The sequence below is a fragment of the Styela clava genome, chromosome 14 (assembly GCF_964204865.1).
Source record: "Styela clava chromosome 14, kaStyClav1.hap1.2, whole genome shotgun sequence".
Taxonomy (NCBI): domain Eukaryota; kingdom Metazoa; phylum Chordata; class Ascidiacea; order Stolidobranchia; family Styelidae; genus Styela; species Styela clava.
The window spans coordinates 1,178,875-1,199,283 of NC_135263.1; the positions used below are offsets into that span (position 1 = coordinate 1,178,875).

Genomic DNA, 20,409 nt, shown 5'->3' on the forward strand with positions numbered 1-20,409 from the left:
TTTTAAACTGTCGGATTACGATATTATGCTTGATGGGGAAGGGCCACACAATGGCTTGGCGGGCCAGGTTGTGGCCCACGGGCTGCCTCTTGCACACCCCTGAGCAATTGATGTTCAATGCAGCTGTTTTGATTCTTGTTACAATATCCTTGCAATCTGTGTCTATAAGAACACACTAGTACAGGGGTGAGCAAACTACGGACTGCGGGCCAAATTTGGCCCACTTGTGTCTGCTGCAATCACGACGAATTGTTTTTAGATCTTAGGGATATAAATTTTAGTTTACAAACTCGATGAAAATCATGTCATAATGACCCTGATTGTTACATCATGCTTCTTATTATTATAAAAATGTTAGCCTAGCTGTTGTAAATAAACTGATTTCTCCAGCCCAGTAACCAAGTTTATTATCTGTAACTGGCCTACTAGGAACAGTAATTGCCCTACTCCAACACAACATTTATATCCAGCTACTACATCCTGATCCGACCTAACTGAACAGTTGAAATTATCTCGCAGACAAAATAGAAACTAATTGATCATAAAGAAGTGCGACAGCTTCCTGCATCTCAGGCTGTATTTCCTGTATGTGTCAAGGTGACAAATGCTTCGCTTCAAGCACAAAATATTCTTCGAACAGTCCTGTGCATGATTTATAGTTTGACGCTAAGCGACAATACTAGGTAAGTATGTGAACCGAGATGGGGGACACCGAAACGTAGTATGTGTACCAGGTTAGGGTTAGGCCATAATTTTAGATAGGCCTACAAATACTACAGGAGTCACTTGGCTGGTTCCCGAACTAGTATTAGAATAAAGGAAAATCTGAATAAAATAATGGCCTAACCCTAACCTGTCACACATACTACGTTCCGGTGTCTGCCATCTTGGTTCACATACTACGAAAGTACCGAATACTAATTGTTGTTGTTGAGTAAGCCTTTTCGGTGCAGAATATATTTGGACGATTTTATAGATGCTTAAACCGATATCAGATTCATAGTATAGAAGATATCAGCCAGAAAGCAAGGCTATTACTATTTTAAAATTTCCTGCGGTTCCTATGGAAACCGATATTTTAGCAAAATTTTGCTGTTCAAGTTTATTTCATGGGAACACTTTTTATCATATATGGGAACACTTTTTTTATAAAGTAAGAAAATACTTGCTGCAAGATTTTTCAACAAACTAGGTGCCAAGCTCGAGTCTTGTGTACTTGTATTTGCACTTCACCCCCCTCCAGGCCGCGAACCCTGGTTTGGAAAGCCCTGGTCCGAACTTTCAACAACAAGGCTGTCATTCCAACACCAAATCTTCTATTACGACCAGGGTGCTAGCGTGCTTATTTCTAAGAAAAGTGCTTATTTTTGAGTTGTGTGCTACTTTTGTCTTGGAAACATAGATGACCCTGTCGTTGGGGTTATATACCTCAATAATTATGATATGCAACACGTATTTACACTTCGCTGCATTATTATCGTGAAGTATGAATTAACCACTTTCTAATGTGAGCTGATGTCCCGCCTTGGAGGTGTTCGGAAGAGACTTGTATATGATTTATTCCTCATTTTTATTCTCTCTACTGCCGTTCTAAGTAACCCCCCCTTCAAAAAGGAAAAAAATAACTTCTGACACCCATGCTTATTTTTGAACTTAGTTGATGGCTACCCTGATTACGAATGATACCAACCTTGTAGTATGTCCTCCGTCTCTTCTAATTTGTATTTCCTCCCCTTCACTACTCCCGTTCGATTCTGAGTCAAAATCATCATTGCTGGCATCCAGTGGAGGGTAGATATGTGTTTGCCTGAAAAATGGTTAACAAGGTGTCATTATTGTAGAAGCTAGGGGATTATTAACTCAGAGACTCTAATTTGCCATATCATGCTCCTGCCATATTTCCTATCAATGCTTTTTAACTTAGCTGTGGAGTCCGAATTCTTACTGGAGCCAGAAGTCATAATCAGAAACTGTCTGAAGTCGGGAGTTGAAATTTAATTTTCCCCGGATACAGTGGTCCGAATCTAATTTTCAGACTTTTAATGATGATAATAGAATTCAAAAAATTTCGGCAGACACTCCAGAGGTATTTAGTTTGCTAAGCATTCTTAAGAGTCTAATAAAGGATGCTTGCATTCACTGAAGTTTTTGTTTTCAAAATAAAATAAGTTTGAAGCTGAAGGAAACTTGGCATGTTTCCCAACTATATACGAATGAAGCAGAAAGTGCATCATTCCCATAACAATGGTTTAGTCATTTGGTTTCTGTGAGATAAACTACTTCTATGCTTTTGTGCAGGCGGATACGTATGCATATAATGTAAGAATACCGTAGCAAGAGTAAAGATAACTATCCCAACAGTTGAACTATGTTATGTCTGAAGAAGTCTGACCTTGGTCAAACGAAACGTTACAGAAATATATTTGTGTTATTGTGCAGCAAGACTTTTGAATCACTTACAATGGTTTAGGATAGGATTTTATATTTATCCATGGCCAAAAAAAAAAGAAAAAAAAAAATTTTATAACTCAATCATATGGCGAACCACGGCCTCTTGTCCGGTTACCAGTACATGCTGAGATATGGGATTAGCCAGTTATTTGGAAGCCATGATCAGCCTACGATCATCTGGACCATCATACGACAATGGGGAGTCTAGCAATCCTCTCACATATATATCTCCCCTGGCTTTGAACCACGTACATTGAGGTGCGATGACAAGTGTATTCCTACAACTTAACACTGAGCCTATACTTACTTTGAAATATCGTTATCCACACTATCTGTCAGTAGAGGTGACCTTTGGCTGTCTCCTCTCATATTGGCAAATGTCTCGTAAGTTGAAACATCTGTGAAGAGCGGTTTCTGCAGAAAAAATAAAATCAATTCCAATGATTTATGATATTGTCTAGAATTATATCTTGCAACTAATTTTTTTGATTTCAAATAGATTATTCCAATATCCCTTTACCCCAATATCCTGATAGAACCTAAATTTTCTCCTTAAAGTTTTGTAAAATTAAATTTGCTACAAAATTGAGAGGATTATGAAAACAGTTATCTAATTATTTGAATTTCTAATTCCCCAGGTGAGTCATCTATAAAGTTTGAAAAACTAATATTTTTTTTGAGGGCCAATCATACTTATAAATTATAATAGGTTAAATAATAAATTTTTTAAAACAGGAACAAAATAGTTCAAAAATCAAAAAAATACGTTTTCACCATTTTCTCAAAACTCATTTATCCAGGTTTTTTTCTCTTTTCATTAAATTTTCATAAAATCATTTTTTATGCATGAGATTTGGCATGACAGAATGTTTTTATTTTAAACAATTGTTAGCTTAACAAGATTGCGGCGAAACATATGACAACAAAACATTTGCACAATTACATAAAACACTCGATAAATCAAATAAAAATCATGTGACGGCAAACAGAGATTTAGTAAACTTTGATCGTAAATAAGGTGAACAACTTTTGACACAAATAGAAGTTTCATTGTTTTATTTCAACAATCTATTAATCAATATCTTTTCAAAAAAATACTTTTCAAAGATAAAATTACCATGATAAACATACTATTGCCATGCCATCTCATTGTTTCATTTTAATCATTTTTATATTGAATATTATCGAAAAAAAAATAATCAAACACATTGTGATGGGTCTTACGATACAGAAACCATGATAAATATGATTGATTGCCTAATGCAGTGGTTCTCAAACAATGGATCACCCCGCACAGGGGGCTGTGACAATTTTTTATAGGGGCGTGAAGCTAATTAAAAATTAAAATATTTGCTAGATTTGATCTTGCTTGCCTGCCTTATTTTGGTTATTTACGTTTATTTATTTTGGATATTTACGTTCCATTCACATACTTTCGGCCTTACTATCTGTTATTTGTAGCTTATTGTTAGCTAGTTATTTTTAAGGTGGGGCGAAAAACTTCTAAAAGACAAATTCTAGAAAGAGGGCGCGGCTTAAAAAGTTTGAGAACCACTGGCCTAGATGTAAGGGGTGATTTGCCCGACTAAGTATAAATAGATATTGGTTTGATAAATACCAGCATAAACACTTGCTGATCAGAATAAGACTATTCTGACTAGTCATGCTTCAGTGATTTTTAATGGTGAAAGAAAAGCATCATTGATGTGAATATAGAATTACTACGAAGAATCATAACAAAATTGAATATTACAGAATTTTTGATTTCATTAAACATTCAAGATATTCAGTCAGTAGTTACCTCTTCTCCATGAACCATTTTATGGCTGAAATGTTGATTCCTGGTGTTGCGTGTATAAGTTAGTTAAAGCATAAGTTAGAGTTGAATATGATAACTGGTTAACATATAATACAAATATAATTAAAGACTTGAAATACTTTTATGGATTTTAAATCATTGATCAATTTTTAACATTTATTAGACGTTCAGATTAAATTATAAATTCTAGAACAGGTCATAAAGTTGATAATATCACTGCACCTCAAATATGAAATAGAAATAATATTATATGAAGTCGGTCATATTATAAAATGTAACGAACTCTTAACACTTTCTGGAAAAAAGCAGAACTATAAAATCTTCCAGAATAACTACAGAGGCTTGCTCTTTTACATCGTGGTTCGGCGAGAAAAGGGAAAAATCAAAACTGTAACGCTGCTACTACGCGACCGAAAAAAGAAAAGTTTGCAAAAATAACTAAAAAATCGCACCAAATAATTAAATCTGGCGAAAAAACATTACACCGAGAAAAGTGTCTACTTCAGCTTATGACGACATAATAACAACTCTCTTCATATTACTACGTAATAGTAACGCCATAATTAATAATGCTAACTACTACAAATAGAATAGTCAAAGAAAAGGGCATGTTTGACCTAATATGATACAATAATTCCAATCTGTTTAATTGCTATATCAGAACCTCGCGACCGCGATCGCCGCGCAAGATAATGACGGAAAAGTACCCGTTTTATCCCGCGATGTTGTCCAACGACTCCGTTCGTCTTGAAATAAGTTGGGACTATGAACAATGGTATTGTCTTCTAACTCACCGCACTTACGCTATGAATGCATTGAAATATAATTTTGCTTATTTACTGGCGAGCTCGCGTAAGTGTGTGATAAAATATTGGCGGCATATAATGTATAAACCCCCGTAAAGTAACAATAACAAAGTCGCACTCAGACAAAACAACCGAAACAGATCATTGCAGACGACATAAACATTACGTGCATTATGACGTCATAATTTCAACTTCGGACGAAGACGACAAGATAGCTGTAAGCGGAAAGTTACCACCGGGTTGAGTTGGGCGACTCCGCCAGCCGGTAATTTTCCGCTTGTGGTGTTAGATTTGTGAAGTAGGTTAATTGAAGACACCGATAAAATTATTTTAAGAAGTCGCAACGTACACATGATTTCGGAAGATGAAAAGTTTATTAATTATTATCACAAGACGGCGTAATATAGTAATAATAATATACCGTGAAAATCACAAGTTGGCGCTGAGATTAGGTGAAACCCCACGTTTAGATACTTTTGTTTTAAAATGTCCTGTTTTATTTTTCGGAGACGACTTTAATAGCCATAAATTGTTACCGGATAAATAAGAAAAAAATATTTCACTGAAGTAACTCTCCAGTGTTTTGCGCCAATCAGGCGTTACTCGCGCGAGGGCGTCGAATCCAGCAGAATTTTCATTTCAGTTTCATTGCGCTTGTTCTGTTTCTCCGTTTAAAAAAACGTTAACTATTTTGCACAGATTGTGGTTCACCCAGTTGACGTGATCGAAAAATCTTGCTTATCAACTAACTGGTCAGCGTACTGCAACGGACGAGCCAGGATTGGAAGAGTTATCCGTGTGTAATAAAGCGTTTTATAGACTTTCCTCTCACTCAGAAACCGTCCTATCTAATATCAATTTCTTCTTAAACTAACTCGGTCTTTACTGATGAAAACATTAAAATGCGTATCCTATCCTCGACCATTACCATAGGCGTCAATTTATAAAATGAGAAGATCAGGCGCAGGTATGCATGGTTAATTAGTTACCAGTATTACTCGCGAATATATAACATGGATAGAAAATACCGGGAAATAATTCTAATCCAGTGACAGAAAGATTACAATGAAATATAGATAAGATTGACCCACGCATAACTTGTCTATAATGCGCGATTAGTCGACATACACACGGAAGATGACTAAATAATGAACACAATATGATGGAATATGAAAATAAAATGCATCGGGAAAAATCACAAATTGGAAGTGAGGCCCACACATCACGTGCGGATCATTTTGTTTCAGACGGTAATTTGTAAAATAAGAAGATGAGGCGCAGAAACGTGTGGGTGAGTAATCACCAGTAATAATGAACAATATATCACATGAATATAAACTACCCGGAAATAATACACACCGATTGTCTCTATCATACAGAAATAAAATGTGAAAATGAGAATTATTGAGTGGCGCGAGAAGAGCACATGAACGAATTATGTAAATGAAATGACAAATTATAATAATATAATAAATAATGTGCACAGAGGCGACATATTTATCTATCTTGTATAATTTCGAACGTTACTTCAACCAGAGATGAGTATTTTTTTTATTCTAAGCGAGATCGCGTGACCTTATTTTGGGAAACAATTTTTATAAAATATGATAAAAATAGTTTTCTTCGCGCTGAAGGTTTAAGTATACGGGTTTCGCCGATGGCACGGTTAAGTATACGGTTTTGGCACAAAGTCAACTGGGATATATCAAGATATAATTAAGTAGTACCAACGAATAAAACACAATCCCATTGACATACACGTGTCACAACAATACAGGACGCAGTAACAACCCGAATAAACGGAAATTTGGAAACATCGTCGTCTTGTTACGTCACATATTTACAACGAACAATTAACGCTAATGAGTCTTTCAACTCGCCGCTCCGTGAAAGAACAGTTTTACGCAATTAGGCAACGCAATTTTATCACACGCTCAATAGTTCTGTCCCGGTTCCACAATTAAAATAGTTGTAAAAGCTATTTAATGTATGGATAACAATTCAATATTTAAGTTGCAACAATACAGACTTCGCATTGAAACTGGTATATCTGAACAGTATTAATCTTCAAAGTGGCATTCAGAGTCTATATTCTTTGAAAGCTATTGAAACCCGTCCGTTAACTAATGTCGAAGAAATAGAACCTCTTATCCTGGTACAAACTCTATTAGCTAATCAATATCTCCAATGACATGGAACAAACAGCTTACAAACTACAATACTGCTTTGACAAAGCCATAAACGATAATTAGTCAAATCTCGCCATCTATCCGGTGTCCTAAGTGCTTCAGATGCCCGATACATGCTAACACATGCAAAGTCTTTATGCAACTGTAACGTATCGTCAAGCCTCTGTCAGACTGCTTCAAACTAGCATATTTCAGCTAAACGCATATAAATATCTTCTATTGAAATTTCTGATGACTAAACTCGCGTTTTATGACTGCAATAAAGCCAGGGTACACATTTCCGCCAGCTGATGACGAGATATATATACAAGCGGGAAATGACAAGTGTATGGTCAGCGAAATAATCCCCGATTAAGCTTTTTTGTTTTAAAATCTGTCTACCTAAACATTACGTATTTTGAAATATTATCGATCTTCAAGATATATATTATATGTCAATGTGAGATAAACATGTAAATGTCGCGTGTCTGTCGTCACAATGGGAATATCATATTGAACGAAAATTTGAAAAAATCGTATAATTAGAAATAGTCTATTTTAATCAAAATTTTAGATCACTTTAATTCTGAAAGTACAACCTTTTCAGTGAGCAGTCGCTATGATATATTGTACTGTAATAAGTAAAAACTAAAAAGTGGGAATTTTGACGAATTGTTAAAATAAATTTTTCACGCTCCAATTTTGAACCAGTACGATGTTTTAGTTCGACCCTTAATATACGTCATTTATTATCAGAATGCCGCAGGGCACGCCTTCGGACTAAACCTATCATAATAAAACATGCCTTCAAAATATGAAAGATTAAAATAGCCTTAAATTTAGGACGGGCTTTCTTTCCCGCGTATAATCTAGTTACAACTCAAGAAAAGTAAATAGATTCTCAGATGATTGATGGATAATAATATCCACGGTAATGTGAGTTAATAAGTAAAACTACATATAATAACGATGATATCGGCTATCACCAATATATACGCAAATAGTGGTCAGAGAATTTACTTTTTCATCTCTCAGTCTCTCTTGCACTAACACTTCCGTATAATTGTGAGCGATTTATTTCGTTAGTATCAAGCAATATTACCAAGCATTAAATTAAAAATAACATTGCTTCCCGGCGAAGAGCTCAAGATCACAGTTTCGCACAGCAAATGCGGCAGTTTCCTTAATGTAAGTGAACTGGGTTGCGTCCGTGACTCGTAATTTCTAAGATAATGGGTTAGTTAATATATAACTTCGATACTGAGCCGTGGCCGAAAAATTACTAGGAGAATCCCCGAACTGATCCCCACTATATTTATCTATATATCATGTGATAAATGATCAAGCATTTGAAACAATATCAACATGGGTGTATTTACTTTTATTTCGGAACAATTAATTATAATTCTTCATTGAGTTTAGATTTAATATTCTAGTCAAAGGAAGGCCACATGTAAAATAGTCCGGGTTTAAAAAATCCTGCACGGCAATCCTGCACAAAACAATTTGGATTTTTGAACGATTGCGTGCATCAACCTCGTAGAAAAATTGAGTGAAATTTGACACAAATAGTGATTTCACTTTGAAAATTTTACGTGAAATCAAATGGGATTTGATTATACGTATTCATTAATGAAAGCTTCAAAAATTTTTATAAATAATTTGCTATTACTACTGATCTTTCAGCATTTTATAATATTAATGCAACGTAAAAAACAATATAATCGCTATTTTACCATCGAATACCTGATTTCTAATTAGTTAAATTGTTGCGAAGTTTGCGAATGATGTCGTAAATTTAATCTATGGATAAACTTCGGGAAGTATTGTCAGATCTCAGACTCCGATATGCACTACCGCGCTTTCGTAAAACCTTTTCAATTTTCATATTGAACTCAAATAGCCATATTTCACCCGGGGTGCTGCTGCTTGACAACCATTATTTGTTTTCCGCGTTCTATTCCACCTGGAATGTAATTTTATTGTGATCCATATGCCTAGAATACTTTTCAGCACGATGAAATAATAAACTACTGACTGACTACTGTTCTACTATGGACAGATATAATAGAACTATATTGGGGTTATTTCGAGCACAATCGGTGTTAGTAAAAACGATGTAATGTGCTATTTCATGCATGCCTTGATGAAATTTTTCTGCTTCGTATCTATATAAAACTATATGCATATATATGATGAATTATGAGCGACGGTAATCTTACGCCTGTGCCTCTATACAACTGTAAACTAAATATCCAACATGAACGTGGTTCGCCATTCAAATGGTCTGAGACGCCCAATAGACTTTCCTTTTACCTTGACTGAATACCAATCCCATGCTCGCGACAATCACTAATTATTGGTTATTATAAATATCATTTCGTTAGAATCAGCCAAAGCAAACGATACAAAAGACACAGTCTCAACGGTTTTATAGATTATTTGGGGCAAGCTTCAAGTAGAGCAGCTGCTTCTAACAATAAGACTTCGATGAAATCACACAAAGAAAAGGCTGTTACTTTTATTCGTAAATAAAGGACGCCGAATGGAAAATTACAGGGTTTCGAGTGTAACAAAGAGAGATAAATCTGAAGTCTCTCACTTTTATCACTCTCACTTCCCCTGTCACGCGTGAGTGAAATCAGCTGATTACGCTACCTTGTCCATATGATGTAAGATAAACACGCCTTCGCAGACGACAGTTTATTTATGACGTAATAAAGTTTATTGTGTAGTCGTACGCGAGGCCATGGACAATTTCTCTATAAATACTTGGGGAGCCATAAATTTCAATTATAATCCCAGGTGTGCCACACACCATCCAACTATTGGTGGACAGACAAGACGGACTTCCCAAATTTTAGAACAATAAATTTTGGTAGTGCCATTTGAGGGGATTTTATTCGGTGCTCCCAAAGTATGCGAAGCAAGATGGCGGACATCGGAACGTAACATGGGTAACAGGTTAGGGTTAGGCGATAAGTGAGTAAGTCTTTTCCAATTTTCCTTATTTCAGTCCTATTATCAGTTCGAAGACTAGCCAAGAGCCTCCCGTAGTATTTATACCTAAAATTATGGCCTAACCCTAACCTAGTACACATATTACATTCCGATGTCCGCCATCTTGGTTCGCATACTTCGGGAGCCCCTTTTGTTCATTCCATAATCTATTTTAAACTTCACCATGGTACAAAAAAAATTACCAGGCAAGACCAAATTTCGGAAAAGTTGTAAAATAGTGTAATAAAATGGTATTATGATAAGAGACCACTTAAAGATTCATTTATTCAAGCTTTTCACATTGTTTTCAGAGAGAAGAAATTCCACAATCTTACATTTTTGACTACAAACTATACAATTAAGAGACAACCAAAAGTAGGTATTGTTTTTATATTTACTTACAGGGGGAGAGGACAGTCGTGAGAGTCAATTATATGGTAAACCATAATTTGTGCTTAGGTTACCCGCCTAGGTCAGGCATAGCGGGTTAGCAGCATCTAATTTGCCAGTTATTACGGTAATTCCAGATACAAGGACTGGATGGCGGGGGACGCCGTAACCGATTAGTGGTTATGTGAAACACAATTCATACATATTCACACATTGCATCAAGCATTGGCACGTAGCTAAATTAATTCATAATGATCTTCCTAATTTGAAAAGAGTGAGCTTGTGGTGGCTATGCTTTGAACAAACTTGTTTAAAAAAATATCCAATATTTCCAATTGCCACTTTGAAAACACTTCAATGTAACCAAAACCAACACAAAAAAGCATTGAATCATGGAGTTGATTTCTATGTTATATATCTGGCATGGGCAATTTACGGTCTGTTGGTCAAATCCAGCCCATTGGGTAATTTAATCTAGCCCTGCAATAGACTTGTCAAATTATGCTCGTAGTCTGTATAAGTTGTATTTTAGGTTGCCACATATCGGACATTAACAAAATTTGAGGTTTTCTCGATCACTCGATGTGACGGCTTGCTTTTCAAACAACTTTCTTTCACCTCATTTGCATCACATGTAACTTTTTTTACACAGCCCACCAGTCTAGGTGGGCCAAAGTTTTGGCCCCTGGTACAAAAACCTTGCCCCCCTGCTATAAATACTGGTTAATTTCATTCACTAATGCCGTGGTTCTCAAAGTGAGCATTGCGATGCACAAGTGCGTCGTTTCAATTTTGATGGGGCGTCGCAAAACTTTAATTATTTTCCGGAATTATACCTGTTTCGCGATGCTTATAAAAAGTGTTGATAAAATGCGTGCGGCTCTCACAATTCACTCAAAGTTCCAATAACAATTGTAAAAAGACTCAAGTACAACCATCACATTAAATGCAATTTTACTGGAGGTCATGACATGAGACATTTTTTGTGTCGTAAGGTCATACGTCGTTTTTAACGGGGAGTCGCAACTTGAGCATATTTGGAGGGCGTCACAGGACAAAGAAGTTTGAGAACCACTGCACTAATGCGTTTAAACCTTAACCACAACATGTACTCCACCCTCTGGTTACCAACTCAAAAAAATCTTATACCAACTTCATACAAATGATTTGCCTACAAATATAATCTAGTAGTTAGGTAGAGGTTTATATTAATTTGGTGATTAAATAATCAATAAATTTCAGACAACTGCCAGACATTTATAGTTATTGAAAAATATTAAATGATTTATTACTGAAATTTTAAAATAATAGTAAATCTGTAAATGTAAGATAGCATCAGACCTGCCTTAATTTCTTTGTTATCGATATTTGATAGCACACGAATAGAATTGAGTTCTTGGTAACACTCAAACATTTATCCCTTTTCTCAGTTTTATTATTGAACACACTCAAAACAATTTTATGCATCAATGGTGACTCCATTTCATAGTGGGAGCACAATCTTTAAATGGTATTTGTGAGAGTGCACTGTTTGGCTTATTATAGTTCTATCTGCCTTTCCATCATCTTTAAGGAATAGGTCACTGCTGAACATGACTTAAATATAGACATATTTTCCATGGCTCAAGCCATGCCTACTCTGTAGCTTATTTTAATAATGTGAAACACACACCCACAATTCTAATCAGTTCTTCATACTTAATGGTCCTTTTTGCTTAGGTCTGCCATTTGAATGACCTTTCTTATCTTTCATTCTTATCTCTGGTATAGATATAAAATTCGGAACTCCTGAAGTATGCGCACCAAGATGTCGCACAACCAGAATCCTAACCTGGTACACAACCTGAGTTCAGGTTGTGCGCCATCTTAGTGCACATTCTTCAGGAGGTCCTAAAATTCCTATTTCATTCTCATAATGTCACATTTCAAAAATTAAAATGTTCTGAACTTGTTAAAATTCTCTCAGAAAATTAAAACAAGACTTCAAAGTTTTTAACTTTCAATAACTTAGCAAAAATGATAAGTCATGTGAATATATATCCTAAATAAAACATCGTGATACAGACGTTGTTTGAATAATCTAATCAATAAGTTTTCGACAACTCTTGCGCAATGACTAGATACATAAAAATACTTCTTAACTGATTGATTGACATTTTACCACATGATTTACCTAGTCATGAACACACACATATTATTGATTGCTGCATCCCGTAACTGATTATTTTTCATACTTTTGCCACAAAGACTTTAGAGAATTTGCTTAAAGAAATTACAAAGAATGATCCCAGAATGAAGCTAATGGCGACCACGGAAATGCCCAAAGCGACCGACACTATAAAAAATCATAGTGTTGAATATACAGCACTCACAAAAAATAGCGGCAATTCCGTAAATGAAATTTCTGATCTTTTCAATTGGATGTTAGAACTATGAGTGGGCGTGGCTTCCCTTTTCCCAGTAAAATTGTATGATTATCTCTTTAACAAATATTTTTATTTTTAATTAGCTTCACGCCCTCAAAAAATTATCAAAAAATGGCACGCCCAACCATTTGGGAAAAATTGGGCTAGAATGGCGGAAATTCAAAGCTGAAAAATATTAAATCAAATCATTTCCAAACTTCAAGTCAACTTTAAGATATATTATATAAATAGGGTTTAATCCAATGCGAGACACAAAACGAATATATCATAGAAAACATATGACGGGCCTTTACATCAGGGTTGGGGAACCAGGGCTGTGAAATTTTGGAGTTGAAACTAAGGCCAAGCTTACCATGTTAGATGGAGCCGCCGCTACAGGAAATTTAGTAATTTTTACTTCATAGAAATAATGAAATCTATCCTTCTCAGCTCATCTATTTCTATAAATTTCAATTTGTAATATTAATTTAAAAGTTTCAAGTTGAATTCATATATTTAAAACTAGGGCCCGACCGATACTGCCTTTTTGAACCGATACCGATACTGCTAGTTTTCCAAAACTAGGCCGATAAGCCGATAACGATACCGATGTTTCTTCACATAAAAAAATTGCTACAAGTAACAAACAACACTCTGAGAATTCTGTGTTTTTCTTGCAAAAGAAATAAATGTTGAAACTCATGCAATGATTATAAAAAAATGCAAATTTGTGCATCACTAAGTTTTTTTAAGAATAGCGATTTTCAACGCCTTATATTAGAAACAAACAGTGTAAAGCCACAGTGCTGAAGAAAATTGTGTGCATGGTGAAAAAGAAAGAACACTTATGTAAGTTTATGGAATCTCAATAGCTCCAGTTTAACAGTCTCAAGTTATAGTTGAGAAAGCAGAGTTTTTCTGCATTGGCTCCAAGCAATGAACATCTGTTATCTGCATAGATATTCCCAGCGGTGCTGAATACTCTTTCACTGGGAACAGATGTTGGTGGTGCCGAAAGGTATTTTCTGGCCAATATAGCTAAGATAGGAAATCGACAAGCATTGTCATGCCACCATTTGCATACATCCGTTTTCTTTCTGTCAGCCACTGGCTCCAGCATATATTGATGGAGCTGACTACTGCCTGTACCAGATGATGGTCTTTCATGATGCAAAATCGAGTCAAACATAGTATCATATTCTATCGCTTCGATTTGTAAGCCACCACGCTGCAAACTTGCTTGCAAAGTGTGAAATCCCGTGTCGCAATCGTCCGTGAAACCGCTTTTGATAAGAGAGAAATAGAAATAGTGAAGAAAAAGAGTTTCACGCAGAACCGCTCTCGAATTAAACAAGCGATAAAACTGCTTTCCCGGCAACCTTCAACAACTAAAGCGCAAGGGAAATCAAGCGCCGTGTAAACTACGCGAAAATTCTCTATTTAATCTAGCGTATATTATTTGACACAAATAAGCCGTTCACGTGTTCTATCGCTTCGATTTGTAAGCCACCACGCTGCAAACTTGCTTGCAAAGTGTGAAATCCCGTGTCGCAATCGTCCGTGAAACCGCTTTTGATAAGAGAGAAATAGAAATAGTGAAGAAAAGAGTTTCACGCAGAACCGCTCTCGAATTAAACAAGCGATAAAACTGCTTTCCCGGCGCAATTTTGACACTTTGGCAGTCACGTGATTAGCCGATAACTATCGGTAAAATTAGCCGATACCGATAGTTCAAAATTTGTGAAAAACAAGGCCGATATATCGGCCGGCCGATATTTAAAACTACAATTTGAAAACTTGAAACCCTCGTATCATGATTCGGAGTCATGCACCCAAATCTGCATTTGGGCAGATATTTCATGGTCGCACTCCAAAACCTCAATGAGTAGGAGGCCAGAGGAGAGGTCAAGTTCAAATGGCATATAAATCAAAACTGATCATAGAGGAAAAACATTGCTACATTTGTACAAGTAGTCAACATGTAGCAAATGAATGTTTTAAACGAATTCAATGCGATTTTTGTGAAATGGAAAGACAAAATTTGACAAAAAACTGTCGCAGAAAGACACAGCAGATATATGAACAGGAACTAAGAATAACCAGTGAAAGTCAAAAAAAAAAAAATAATTCGATTGCTAAAACATAATATAATGAAAGTCATGAAACAGAGGGGCATAAAAACAAGCAAATAGTAGGAATCATGGATATACAACAACAAACTAAACTTGACAAAAAATTTCACAATCACCGCTTTCAAAGGAACGCAATGAAGAAATATGGAACTCGACCAACTAAAAATGGATGCAATCACTTCATTGATGAAACTTAGAAATGAAAGTGATATAATAGAAAATAATATTGATGGGAATCAGAGTAAAGATGAATTGCCTAAAAGTCAGCCAAAGATACTTTTAATAGCGGATTCGCAGGTAAAAAGACTCAAAGATGTTATCTCACCACAGACAGTCAAAACAATTCATATACCAGGCGGTACATTTATGCATGGCGAGGAATGGTTGAAAGCTAAAGCGCCATGTGTAGAAAATTTTGTCATATATTTTAGCACAAATCATTTAGATCAGAGGTCGGCAACCTACGGCCCGCGGGCCGGATCCGACCATTTTTGGCCCAAGAAAAAAGGTTAAAATTGACTGAGTTAGAGAGAGTCCAGCGGGAGGCCGGAAAATGTGCTTGTCAAGAGTCTTGATGATCTAAAAGCATTTCAAGCTACAAAAATTGCAATGTATGATCAAAAGGGGGAGGGGTTCCCCTCAACCAGTGGTGGGATTCAGCCGGTTCGCGCCGGTTCTATAGAACCGTCTCACGAAATTTTATGAGATCAGCGAACCAGTTAGCATTACTGGTTTATTTGCTAAAAACGATATGACTTTTTGTAACAGAACCGGCTGAAAAATATGACTTTTGTGATGGAACCGGCTGACAAAAAATTTGAATCCCACTACTGCCCTCATACCCTTGCTACATCCCTGCCTGAGATAACAAAATTAAGAGCAACATCAAAAATCATACCTTGTTCAGACTCCACTTCTTCAATGGCTTTATATTCTGCTTTTTCAAGTTCTGAATTGTCTTTTGTAAATATCCTCCACATTGAAGATTGATTCAGCGTGGTAGATAACTTTGAAATTAAAACCCTAATCGATTATAATTAGGAAATATTTTTCTGTAAGGAGCAAATCATCAAAGTCAATTTTTTTGGGTCTTGTGTAGTTTTGTACCTAATGTACTTCTAGTGGGTGTAGCATAACAATTTTTTGATCTGTAAATCCTAACCCCCATCCGACTACGCCATCCAAAAATTACGTCACTACGACATCACAATCACGTCATAGAGCTTGCCAAATATACATACAATCGCCCGAAATGGCATTGGCGCCCACGATAAAAAACTGACTGACGTTATCGATCTCTCTCCTATTGGAATCGTTGCGACGACAAAACGAGAGGAATGCTTGTTCGAATTCGGGTGCTCGTTTGCGCGTCTTCAGGTCTTGGATGGCAGTTCGTATAGTTTGAAGGGCTCTATTACGTCACTGTGACGTTGTGTTGACGTAATTTTTGGATGGTGTAGTCAGGTGGGAGTTAGGATTGATACGTGAAAAACTAAGCATTCGTAACAGTTTATTCCGTTATTAAAGAAGTCTTGCTTACTTCCATCATGCCCAAGCATCTGAAACAACTACCTGTACCATAAATTGCTAATCCCATACCGGTACGGTACCGGTACCGTATGACGTTCCTTCCGTCTGACCGTACATGCCATACCGGCGGCGACAGATGGACATGGCTGCATCTGCATGGACTGATGGTACCGTACCGTAACCGGACGAGAAGCCGTGGTTCGCCATATGATTAAGCCGTCTTACTGTCTTATTTACTTTCATCTCCCCTGATACGGTACCGTACCTGGTAACCTGGATATGTAAATTCAGTCATATCAGTCTTATCGACTTTCCCCTCCCACGGGAATGTTGGCATAAATATGTAAATAATCGCGGCGGTGTGGCTCAACGGGCTAAGCGTTAGGAATACGCTCGCCACCGCACCTCTAATTACTCTGCGTGGGTTCGCAGGTTCGAATCCCATACAGGGATGGTTACCGGTATGTGCGAGAGGATTGCTGGACTCCTCGCCGTCGTTGGGTGGTTCACGTAACCGCTGGTCGGTTACGGCTTCCTCCACCACCAAGTCCATGCTTCCGAAAAAAAAAATAAATACAGTAAACTAACTAATCCCATACCCGACTTGGAATGGTAACCGGACGAGAGGCCGTGGTTCGCCATAGGGATAAGCCGTCTTATCGGCTTTCCTCTCCCCCGGGATAAATATGTAAATCCTATCCTATCCTACGTTCTGACATTTTCTGTAATTGTAAACGCCTGCAGCCAGCGCACAACACGTCACTGCAGCGTCTAATTTCATAACAGATCATTGGGAACATTAAATAAAAAGGGAACACTGTTTTTGAAATAAGCAAAGGTGAATTGAGAATTTACAATCAACTCCGGCTGCTAACTCCGTGATGTAGAATTTTTACTGCGACTCCAAGCAAAATAATGGCTCCGACTCCAAATATTAAAAAAAAATTGACTCCGGCTCCGAACTGACGGGGAAATCAAATTTCATCGTCAGTTAATCAAAGTGTATTTGCCGTCACAAAAGAACAAATGCACAAAATCTTTGCAGAAAAGTTGTGTTGTTGTGCGACAGCAGTCGCAAGGCACCTTGTAAGGTTTTCAGGCAACGACACCTATGGACCTTCCCCCGAGCATCGACATCCTTGTTTACTTCGTGACATTGGCCAATCGGCAAGATGCAAAAAGTGACGTAACAATGCTCCCTTTTCGCATCCGCTCAGACACTTTTCACACTCAGACAGATTTTCAAGCGTGGTCGTAAACATTACCTCGTTTTTGTGTTTTAGAACTCTATTCGTTAGTTTTCAGTCGTGTTTCGTAAACTCAAATATAAATCAGATAATTCAATGATCACTTTGTCTTCCTAGAAGTTTTAATTAAATTGCAGTATTATAAAATTAGTGTAGAAATAGCTGTGATATAGACTACTAGGCTAAAATTCTTTACCGGTACTTTTAAAAAACAGATTGTTGTATGCGATGAAGCATAATGATGGTTTGAAACACATACCCCATTTCACAGACGCCAACTCGCAAAAGCACTCTTTAAATAGCCCCGAAAATTTTGCAATGGTAAAGTATCGGAAGAATTTTTCGGGGGTCAAAGGTCGGGAAAGGTCCATAACGCTGTTACTGGTTTAGTGTAGAAGAATGAAAATAACTGCATATTTTGAAACAGATGGCTATGCAAACTATTTTACTTTGGAAGGGAAGTTGCGGGGGAAGAAATTTATAAAAAAAAAAGCAAATTTGGAGAAATGTTCACAAATTACAAGGGAGACAAACAAAGGAGAACATTTACAGTAATCATAAATCAACAGCAAAAGCAGATATATAGATTTCATTTCGATTCATTTGCGGAAACTTCGATAAAAAAACTACGGCGTATTCAAGCCTTCTTTGATATGCTGATAGGAACACTTGTTCAACTACTTTTCCTGTAGAAAATGTTAACTCCTATTCACCATAAAACTCTGAAATTCTGACTCTGGGGAATTCAACATTTCGACTCAGACTCCAGGGAATTTGAAATTACGGCTGCGTCTCGACTGCAAGTGCGTTTACAATAGGCAAGGCAATGTTAGTCTGGTGCAGGGATGGGCAAGGTTTTTGGAACAGGGGCCAAAAATTTTGCCCACATAGACTGGCGGGCCATGTAAGTGTGACGTAAAAAGTTACATTTTATGGACAATATTTACACTGTTACAAAAGCAAAATTTTTAATATTTATTCCCAAAAGACGATGACATTTGATTGACAGATGCTAAGTTCTATTATATTCTTTCTATGTTCTCCCAATCTACTGCGCAAGGTACCGTAAGTTAATTTATTTGAACTGTAAGAACTCCAGCAGGATACCAAAAATATGGAGAGGGAGAGAGAGAGTTTATTTCATTTTGTCAAACCAAGAAAACAATATATGCATACATATATGAATATTGAATAAACAGATCGTTTTCAATACATGACTGGGACGCAATGATACAACCTTTGGGGGTCATCCAGGCTGAGTATTGGAGCGACTGAGCAAATTTTATGTGTTACATCCCCGTTGAATTTTTGTTGGTTGTCCGAATTACTTTAATAAACAACGAAATCGATGCTCGAACTAACATAAAATGAGTTTTATAAGTGTTCGAGATATTGACTCCTTGCAACACTCAAAGCAATTATAGAGACGCGGCATTTTATGATGCAACGTTCAACGTCAGCACGCAGCAACGCTTCCGATCCGTTCGGATTTTATTTTATTTTCATGTATAGGTAAATCGATTATGGAAGGAAAACCGTTAACAGGACATTTTAAGTGATCTACCACACATAATAAATCAATAGTTTGACTGTCTGAAGGTATACGTTCGTGTTTTTATTTTGTAATAGCCTACCGGTACGTATGTTTGTGTGCGTAAAATGGGTGAACAGGCACACGCATTTCGGGTCTAGTATAGTTTAGTACCACAAGTACTTCCAGTGGGCGTAGCATAACGAATTTTGCATATGCTATTCCTAACCCCCACCTGACTATGCCATCCAAAAATTACGTCACTACGACGTCACCATCACGTCATACAGTCATAGAGATTGCCAAAGTATAATTACGATCGCCCAAAATGACATCTGCGCCGACGATGACGATCTCTCTCCTATCGTGATCGTTGTGCAAGAAAACTGGAGAAATTGATTGCTCGATTTCGGGTGATCGTCTGCGCGTTTTGGACGACCATTCGCATACTTTGGTGGGCATTATTACGCCACTGTGACGTCGAAATGACGTATTTTTTGGGTGACGTAGTCAGGTGAGGGTTAGGATTGACATATGCAAAATTGTTGAGCCAGGCCAACTAGGCTAGAAGTGCATGTGGTACTAAATTATACCAGACCCGTTCATTCTTATGTTTTGTGGGTTCATTGTTTGTTTCGTGTATTTTATTTTAAGGGAGGTCGAAATAAACTCGTGTCCCCGGGATTAATATGTAAATTCAGAAATTCTTTTTCTTCGGCAAATCGGATTATTTTTCCTGAGGCATTCAATGATGATGTTATTAGATTGCGCTTTTTTGTGTTTTTTGCGCAACTTCATTATACTGTATTATTACTGATATTGAGGGACAACAATGTCCAGACGTCACCCAAAGGAGGGGTGTCTGATCATCAGTAGAATGGGTTTCTCTGAAACTAGACAATTTCTCTCGATCTGTATAGTGTGCCGTAC

General features: G+C 36.9%; 2 protein-coding genes across 4 annotated transcripts in view; both read right to left on the bottom strand.

Annotated features, from left to right (window-relative positions):
* The window catches only part of LOC120340455 (proton-coupled amino acid transporter 1-like), a 31,880-nt gene extending 15,661 nt beyond the window's left edge, over positions 1-16,219 (bottom strand). The window contains exons 1-3 of one of the 3 annotated variants that reach the window (XM_039408715.2): positions 16,070-16,219; positions 2,759-2,865; positions 1,691-1,807 (exon numbers count right to left, since the gene is read on the bottom strand). In XM_039408715.2, the coding sequence (XP_039264649.2) occupies positions 1,691-1,807; positions 2,759-2,820 (179 nt within the window). In that variant the 5' untranslated portion in view covers positions 2,821-2,865; positions 16,070-16,219. Of the gene's footprint in view, positions 1-1,690; positions 1,808-2,758; positions 2,866-4,252; positions 4,376-16,069 lie in introns of those variants that run through there. The other 2 variants (XM_039408714.2, XM_039408713.2) reach the window with 2 other exon arrangements.
* Positions 1-20,409, bottom strand: part of LOC120340712 (transmembrane protein 144-like) — a 73,757-nt gene that overhangs the window by 18,407 nt on the left and 34,941 nt on the right. The window lies entirely within an intron of this gene.